Source organism: Morone saxatilis, unplaced genomic scaffold (genome assembly GCF_004916995.1).
Source record: "Morone saxatilis isolate NCDOM2014 unplaced genomic scaffold, NCSU_SB_2.0 Contig24, whole genome shotgun sequence".
In the NCBI taxonomy this organism is placed as follows: Eukaryota; Metazoa; Chordata; class Actinopteri; family Moronidae; genus Morone; species Morone saxatilis.
The window spans coordinates 17,695,659-17,705,193 of record NW_023339807.1 but is presented as its reverse complement, the minus strand read 5'-3'; the positions used below and the strand labels follow the sequence as shown (position 1 = coordinate 17,705,193).

At 46.8% G+C, this 9,535-nt stretch overlaps 1 protein-coding gene across 1 annotated transcript in view; it reads right to left on the bottom strand.

Annotated features, from left to right (window-relative positions):
* The window catches only part of pou2f2a (POU class 2 homeobox 2a), a 37,237-nt gene extending 27,942 nt beyond the window's left edge, over positions 1 to 9,295 (bottom strand). The window contains exon 1 of the mRNA XM_035672635.1: positions 9,196 to 9,295. Within this exon, the coding sequence (XP_035528528.1) occupies positions 9,196 to 9,295 (100 nt within the window). The remainder of the gene's footprint in view (positions 1 to 9,195) is intronic.
* Between the last annotated feature and the right edge of the window lie 240 nt (positions 9,296 to 9,535).

Genomic DNA, 9,535 nt, shown 5'->3' with positions numbered 1-9,535 from the left:
TCTCCCTCCCTGCCTCCCTCTCTCTCTCTCTTTTCTTCCTCCTCCTGCTCTTCCTCCTCCTCTCTGTCTCTCTCTGTCCCCCCGGCACCACTGTTGTCCACTGTTCCACTCATTCATAGTAAACACTATTGATTTTCAGCAGGGAAAATAAAAAAAAAGGCCATGAATTTTAATGCCCCTATCTGTCCCCTTCTCCATCTCTTCCTATCCCCCCTGCCTCTCCCTTCCCTTCACCCCCCTCAACCTCCACCCCTTCTTTCCTGAGGGGAGGATAAAGAGATGGGGATCGTGTGTGTGTATGTGTGTATGTGTGCGTGTGCCTTATGTGTGAGTGTAAGGTGGTAGTATATGGGGAGGGGGGTTGCATTTCTCATTTCCCAGCTGTGCCTCTCTCACACAACTGCTCCCCCCCACCCTTCCTCCTCAGCCCCTACACCTCTCCTTCTCCTCATCCTATGCTTCTCTCCTCCTCCGTCCTTCTCCTCGTCCCTCTGTCGCTCCCCTCTCCTCTTCACACCGGCTTCGACTCTGGGGAGCGGAGGCAAACGAAGCTCCCACACACACACACACTGTCACACACAGATAGGGGCTGTCCCATTCTGCTGGCACTTAAACAATCACATGCACACACACCACAAGTGATACAACCGCCCCTCGGTCAAGGCCATGCACAGGCAAGACAAACATATACATATAAATGCCGTGATTTACACACACGTAAACACACACACAGGCACCATGAGTGACACCAGCCATTCATCGGCCCCACATTTTGGCAGAGTCAGAGTCAAGTATTTAATTTTCCTTCCATCTCACTCTCTTCCTTTTTCTGTCCAACGACTTCCTGCTCCATCCTCGCTCTCGCTCTTCTCTCGCTGCATTCATCTACCTCCGAACGCCCCTCCACCCCCCTCCCTCTTCTTTTTTTTCCTCTACCTCCCTTGCCAGGCCTCTCTCTCTTCTACTCTGTGTATTGATTTTGCTATAAGCGGTGTCCCGTTTGCGACAGGTTAGCACAGACAGACAAAGGGAGACTTCATCAACCAGCGTTAAACACAGGAGCCACGTCCTCAATAATCACTCCATCACACAAAAGACGACGAGAGAGAGAAAGAGAGAGAGAGGGGAAAGAGCGGAGAGGAGCATGTAGAGAGTATTGACGAATAGCGAAGAGAAGAACTGAAAGGGAAAAAATGGGTATTTTCAAGGTTGTCTTTTTGTTTTCTTTAATTTGTAGAAAAACACAGGGAAATATTCAACCGCCTGGATTAAACACTGGGAGATTCATGCATACACACATGAACAAACTTGTCTTATGGCTTAAAATTTGTTATTCAGTTCTCTTCCTCTTTGTTGAATTTGTCTTTTCCTCTGATAAGCATCCTTACACAAGCCTATTTAATTCAAACTAGGTACATACATAAGTTTGAGGGATGCTTCATGTTCAGTGCAACACTGGCTCCAATTAGTATCTTATTAAATTTTCAGTTAGATCCAAAGGAGGAATTTTCTTCTACTAACCTCATTATAACAGCGTGTGTGTGGACTTTGCAGGTCTTTTTTTAAAACAGTCTAAATTTATGTGTGTGTGTGTGTGTATGCATGCGCACTCGTGTGTGTGTGCATTTATCTGTGTGTGTACGCAGACAGTTTTCATCTCCACTTAATCTCCCGCTCCTAATTCAGAGTGTACATTGAGCCGCCTAATAGGATGTGACTGGAGCGCCTGCTGCAGCGCTAGCTAGCTAGCCGCTAATGAGAGGGCCGCCACAGCCGGAGAATCAAAGCGCTTCATCAGCACTCCTAATTACTGTAAACCTCGTTAGCTGGCTGGAGAGCTAACATCTGCTCTCGCTAACAAAGTACATCCAAATATAACACGGACCTGGTGTGCCCAAGTGAGAATCAAAGGCCTCGCTACTACCACACCCAGTGATTTCATTGTTCTAGTCTGTGTTGCAATTGTAAGGACAGCAGAGGAGGTTTGTTGCTATTCTGGTTGAAATGAAAAGTCCAAGTTCAATACTATTTACATTGTAACACAATCAATACAGATTTTTCCCATTAACTGTGGTTACAGAAAGCTTGTCTGTGATGTTCTATAGTACACTGAGGTCTGAGGGTGCTAATGTTGCCCATCTATGAAGCAGCAGGTGTGTGGACAGCAGGTTTCCATGTAGCTCTGTCTGTTTGCCCGCTCACCCCCGCTCTATCTCTGATCAAAGCACTTCCTTTCAACCCCCCCTACACCACCTTCTGCTGTTCCTCTCTTCCTCCTCCAGCTCCCCTTGGCCTCCACCTTCTTCCCCCATCATAATTTGACTGATGATTACACTTGTCACTCAAGGCAGCATGTGGCCAATTAGGAAGAGGGATGATGGGGAGGGGAGGGGCGAGCAGGTTGTGATGAAGGGGGTGGGTGGCAGGAAATTTGGGCTACAACTTTTCATCGCTTGTTCCACTCAGGTAGCCTTTTTAGCTCTTAGCTATGTTAGAAACAAATATTTGTTTCTGTTCAATTTTGTTCAATGAGACTCAAGAAACATCCAAGAGCCGCTCTTTCTCCTCCTCTTTCCGATGCTCCGGCCTTGTCTCACACTCTCTTGGCCACTTCAGTATCTCTCCATGTTCCAGGGTAATCACAGACTCATTTAAAGTCACTTTTGTACACTACCTCTGACTGGTGGTTAAGAGTGCGACCGCAGACTAGGCTTTTATGGGCCTTAATGTGTCCTACAGACACTTTGGCAACCAGGCTGCTGCTGCCGAAGATGCGGGTAAAGGGAGAGAGGGAGAGAGAGAGACAGGACATATGGCCAAAAGCCACAGCGACTTAACCAGGCTGAAAAAAGGGGGAACGAAAGAGGATGAAAGAGGAGGGAGGGAAAGGGACGTGCACGACAAAATGGACAGAACATGGAAGCGTCAAAAGAAAGGGGAGAGAGAGGTCACTTAGTCACTCCTTTGGCACCCCCCCTCCCGCTCTGCGCCTCGTCCCCTTTACAAGCAGACAAAGGGACTGAGGGGTGCAGCCCTTGTACAGAACAAGGAGGGGTGTACGCCTCCCTCTGTCAACCCCCCTTTCTCTTTGCCCCCTAATGTTTACAGACAACCAGTGAATTTTGTTGGTATGGATGGATGCAGGTAGAAAGGGAGGCCAGCTGGAGTAATTAGTAACACACTGTAGGTCAAAAATGTTAATTTAGACAGACAAAAATGTTTTTTAAGATTAAAAATCAATCATTTGTAATTATTTGTTAACTGGAGTATTTTTTTAATATCCTGGCAGTTGCTTTCATAAGCAATGAGAAAAAGAGTGGGACTATGCACTTATAAAAGAAAGGCAGAGTAAGAGAGATTGCACAAGGGAATGAGAGGGAGAAGAGGTGGTGGAGTACAACAGATTAATTTCAGAACAGAGCGCTCCTGCCAAGAGAAGGATGGAGAGCAGGAAGGATAGAGGGGATAAAGAAAAGAGAAAATACCGAGAAGAGAAAGAGAGGAGGGAGATTAAACATGCATTCAACTCTCTCAAAGGGCTGCGCTGCTTTTGGAGAGTCTCCGTTGTGCATGTGTGTGTGTGAGCTGTGTGTGTGTGTGTGAGCACTCCAGAGGGTGCATTTGCGATGATGTGACATTGCTTATAGCAGACATGTTCGCTGCCTCCGCCTCAAAACCTGATCGGTAAGCACTCTCATCCACCCTCACTGTGAAGGACAGCAGTGGAACCCCAAAGGTTAATAGGACCCCTTCATTACCATAAATCTTATCAGCTAAATGAAATGGAGAGAAGGACCCCTGATTTAGTTGTCCGCTCTCCTGGGCTAAGGGGAGACACCCAATCAAACCCCTGGATTTTATTGGTCTTTTTTATTATCTAAATGTACTGGCACATGAACAGGGTAGCAGAGGTGACAGCCTGCGGCAATCAACAACAAAAAAAGACAGCGGGGGCTGGCGAAAACACATTGGGTCTGTTTATGAGACCACAGTCATCTCTGCAAATAAGACTGTCCCGACGTTGCATGTTTTGCTATGAAGAAATGCATGAAGTTTTGGTCCCTGGTGACCAAGGGGAATGTAGGCCACGTAGGAATGATTTTTGAATAAATCATCCAATCTTGGGTGAAAAATAGCACTAAAATCAGCTAATCAAGTGTTCAATATAGTCAGCGGGAGTTCAAAGCTTTGTTTTGACTACCTAGTCTGATGTGGGTGATTGGCAGCATGTGGCGAAGCCCACTCCAGCCCTGATCACAGCCAGGCCACCACTGACCGAGCGTCCACACACACGCTCAGAGTACAACAGGATGTCCCCCGTGTAGAGGTCAAGTATGCTTGAGCTCTCAGTATGTACATCATCTGTATGTTATTGAAAGGGAGAGAGAGAAAGAACAAGAAACACAGACAGAGGTATAAATCAATACCCAGAATGGAGTCAGGTGGTTTGTATGTGTTTATTCCTCCTGATGTGTTGATTAACTGCCCGGGCATACACCCACACATGCACACACTCCATCTATCCCTCTCTGTGTGTGTTCTCCAGGTGATAGGTCTGATTAAGTGGCCTGCTCACCAGGCCTCTGATTAGGACTAATGCTGGGCTGTATTCCACTAGACACAGCGACCAAGTGCACACAATTATTCCTCTAAGTGTGAGTTTATGTACGTGTGTGTGCCAATCCCATGATATAGTGCGTATCGAACACATTCAGGAATAATGGACGGCCTGTAAACGCTACTCATCAAGCTCTTTATATGAATATGTCTGCATGATTTTCTTTCTGTGTCCTGCTGTGTATGCTTGAGGTGTCTTTGCTGGAGTATGCATATTTTAGAGCATATGTGTAAAGGTCATTGTTTGGTGAGTGTGTGTGTGTTTATATGTGTGTTTGTGGTAATGGTTATTAATACGCTAATGGCTGATGAGGATGTACTGTGTGTGTGTGTGTGTGTCCTGGTGTGGCCCGTTCCCCAGGAGAAACTCAATACCACTCACTGTTGCTAATGAGCTGTGGGACCTCATCAGCATTAATACTACATTAGTCTCAACCAACGCACACATCAGTGCATGCACACACACATCCACATGCTATATATAAATACAACCTACTGGCGCATATGCACACCTGTGCAAATCCATAAAAAAGGTAAACAGTTAATAGGATTAGAAGGAATTTTCAAACCTTGCTATAACACAAATAACACATTGTTATCATTACACACTTAGAGATGGGATTTGTTTGGATTAATCCAGAACCGTGTAAAAGGTTTAATTCCCAAATGTTATGTATCAATTTAAACAGAATATTGTCAACCCAAGTACATAACTACAAGAGGTGATCAGAAAATATACAATATCAAAAACAAGGCTTTTCTGATGCCAGATGATTTTAGTAATATCATATGATTCATTTTGACAATTTTCTCTGAGCAGCCATTAGTGTCATCATTACATAAAAAGCATCAGTTAAACATAAGACGTCACCGCTGCGGCTCCTTTGGGCCTCGTCATGTTGTGAAACTGTGTCAGGGGCATCTATGTGAGCCTAATATACGTAAATAGCTGAACCCATTAGCTCCTGAAGCATTCTCCCATCAGCCTGCTGCATTCAGAACCCTGTGGCTGGCTCATATACTGCAATCTAATTCTACTAGGGAGGGAGAGAGAATTGTATTGTGACAGAGAGCAGGAGGGAGTGGGAGGGAAAGCGAAAAGAAGAGGAGAGAGAGCGCTACAGAGAAGGAGAGAGGTAGCTTAATGCAATAAAGCATGTAGTATTGACATCTTTCTCGTGTCTATTGATTCCCCATTATGTTGCTAACAAACCCAGGTTGACATTTTGTCATTTGCAATCATGTTAACACTGCGACTTGCACGCTCCCCTCCACAAACCGATCTATACCCACACACACTAGTTTGCACGTGTGCTCACGCTTATGTACACACACATATACACTCTCTCTCTCTTTCTGCAAATGGGTAAGCACATGCATGGTCCCACATCATGTAGCCATCAAAGACATGTGCCAGCACCACGCACAGAAATGTCGTGAAAGTAGCTAGGAAGCACAGGCACAGAGCTGTAGACATGGTGATTAATGGATGAAGACTGAACATTTTATTGAAATGCACTTACTTGAAATAAAAAAACATCAGATTGGCCCCACATGATCAGGAAAAGTTGAGGAACACAAATATCAATAACTGTATGGTTAATGTCTAAAATTCAGAGACAGAAATAAAGCGAGTCTAAAATCTGAGATGTGTGTGTCGGTGTGTGTGTTTGTAAGAGAGTAAGGCGGTGTATGGTAGGAGACGGTGGTTAATGGTGTGTGACAGAAGGTGCATAGCTGAGATGAACTGAATCTAGGTGTTTGTGTAAGTGTGTGAGAGAGAGACGGAGCGAGAGAGAGAAAAAAGCAGTCTCCAGTCTCCTTGATGTCCCCTCATATCATATCATATGAAGCCCTGTGCTGTGTGGGAAACCTGTGGTTTCTCCTCTATGTCCATTAAACTTTCATACACCAGTTAATGCTGATGGTTTCACAAACCACTTTACTACACACACACACATAGTTCACATAGCAGTGGCCCTGACCTGTGCCTTCACAGACACAATGCCATTAAAAATAGAACAAAACCTGGATCAGTTAGAGCCGCTCGCTATCCAGGTGGAAAACCGTCTAACATGCTTGTTTTATGCTATATGATGGTTCGTCTGTTTCATGACTTTATGTGTGTGTGTGTGTGTGTGTGTGAGAGAGCCCCCACAGGGGTTGTGCATGAGTGCTCGAGGCCTGTTGTAACATGAAAGAGAATGAAAACACAAGAGGCACAGACGGGTCAGGTGGGGCTGAGTCAAACACTCCCGCTGTGACCTCTGACCCCGCACAGAGCTCTAACTCAAAGGAGTCAAGGAGCTCCCAGTCAAAGAGACAAGTTAGCTGAGAGCTTGAGTCAAGAGCTCTACAACTCCCCGGAAAACCTGTGTGTGTGTGTGTGTGTGTGTGTGTGTGAGTGTGTGTGAGTGGGAGGGAGGGAGCTACCAGTGGAGGTTGGGAAAGCAGAGATTAGAACTCAAGGGCACAACGCCTGAACTAGACAACAAGTTACTTTAAGACACTTCTGCGTGATGCCGTCCCTTGTTCTTTGTCAAAGCACAGTTCTTGAAGAAACAACAGCGCGGTCCCGTTTCAGTCCTGAGATGTTGAACTGACCCTGCACCCTTTTAGCGACAAACCCTCTGAGTTTGAAAAGGACAGCACCTTGTACTGTGTTATCAAAATGGACTAAAATCAGCATAGCATTGTAAATCACTGTTATCACACCATCTAAAGGATCCAGCAGCCTGTGTACACATCCCATCAGTTTGCCCACTTATTCAGATGCTGGCCCTGGCCCGGGACACTGCAACATAATGGCTCATCCGTGGTTTACTCTCACCTCTCAAGCTCAAACTGGGTTTTCCTCTCCCTCCTCGTTTTTCACTCTGTCATCTACTCTTACTTTCACCCACTTCTCTCTCTCTCCCGCTTTCTCTTTCCACATTTTTTTTATCTCATTCTGACATTCGCCATTTTTCAACGTGCGGAGTGCGAAAACTCCTCCTCCCCGGTCCCTGCTCCTTTCCCCTCGTCCTCCCTCCAACCCCTCTCCCCTCTCTTCTGTGTGTATATCTCTAGAGATATGGTGGGTAACAGGTCCCTCTCATCCCTCTATACTCTTTCCGCCACCCCCTCTATCACCTATCCCTTCACTGTCACATGCTGTGCACTGTTGACTGAGTATGTGGAGTAAGGGTGAAGCCTGAAATCAAATGGGCTTGAACTGATCTGGAAATGAGAGGGGAGTTGTGCACTAGGGGGGATGCCTGGCCCTTTAAGAGCCCATACACCGGCTAAGGTGCACACCAGCCACATTTGCACCATTATGCCCTGATGCGCAAGTTGCTGTATGTATATGCATTAGTGAATACTGAAATACATCGGAAATAAAAGCCCATTGACCTTATATTGGATTTCCCCTCACTTCCCTTTACTCTACAGTCCTTCAGTGGGCACATAGAGGACAGAAAACACATTAGAGCCAGCGCATCCTTCCCTCTCCAAAGATGTAGTTGGGAGGGGGGGGGGAAGGGCTGAGCAGCTGTTGCGTGTCTGAGAAACAGTCGAAGCTGGACTGAGCTGGAGCTCTCTCACAGCCACAGTCAGTGACACACTGAAGCCAGCCTGGCTGCTCCCACCATGCGTCCTTTTATTCCGCTTCAGCGCAGATGAAACGCAGACGGCGCCCCAGCCGGCACCCTCCCCCTCCCTGACTCCACACTCCTTCTGCTTCTCCGCTCTCAACCGTGCAGCAGCCAAGCAGCAATGGGACAGAGACATGTAGTCACTGGAAGTCTATTTCCAGTGGTGTTTACAAAGATGCGAGCCTTGTTCCCTAACCTGCATGCAAGTCAGACCAAAAGCAGTCACCACGGCAGGTTAGAGACGCTCAGTGCTTGTCACTAACAAATTATCTACATGAATAAAACACAATCACAAAACAGTATGAAATATAACGAGAGAATAACGATGTTTTCTCTCTCCCTTCTCGTACGTTCGTACTCTTCCGTGCACCTACTCTCTCCTTCTATCTCCCCCTCTCCCTGCTTCCACCGGCCCAGGAATCGATCTCCGCAGGATCGATAAGTTGGCATGAATATTCCCTGCCTGCCGAGAGTCTAGTTGGGGAGAGACGGAGGCTGAGGCTCAGGCGCAGGCAGTGGAGGAAAGGGGAAGGATGGGGACGGAGACAGGAGAGAAAAATACTCGAAGAACGGAACATAGGCGGCGTGGAAATGAACCAACACACGGGTGGAACAGTGGCGCATAGTTGCACAGAATGGACAGCGAAAACGGACATTTTACGCAATTCATTTTCAATCAGTCTGGACTCTCCGGCGCGCTCGGGAAAGCTTCTTTGATTTGAACAACCGCCTCGCAAGTGTTAAGGACTCTGTTTAAACCTTCAAACGGAACCGGAGGAGCGTGTATGTGTGTGTGTGTGTGTGTGTAAGTGGGTGTGTGCGTCGACAGCACTCCCCGCTGCAAGTGCATCGGCACCGAGCAAAGGCGGGGCGGGTCTGCATGGCTGAATCTGACCGACATGGAGGATGTGTAGCAGGGAGAAGAGAAAAAAAAATGTCTTACCGGAGTTGGAGCGGAGAGCCAGAGGGGACTTGAGACGCCAGGCGTTGAGGTCAGGGGCAGTTCTCTGAAACACGAACGGCACCGGCAAGGGAACAAACATGATCTTCCTCCGGCTTCTTGTTTTGATGCAAATAATCTGACAGAAGTGCTGTAATAAGCTCTGTCCTCTTCTCAAGCTTCTGTATCTTCGCTCGTTTCTCTGGCAGACAGCTTTGGGAAAATATTTGGTATGGAGAGCTCACAACATTCGCCGTTAGGTGTGTACACATGTAGCCCAGCTGCGCACTTTTATTTACATGTGTGGATGTCGACGGGTGGCCGGCATTAGTTTTGGTGTAAA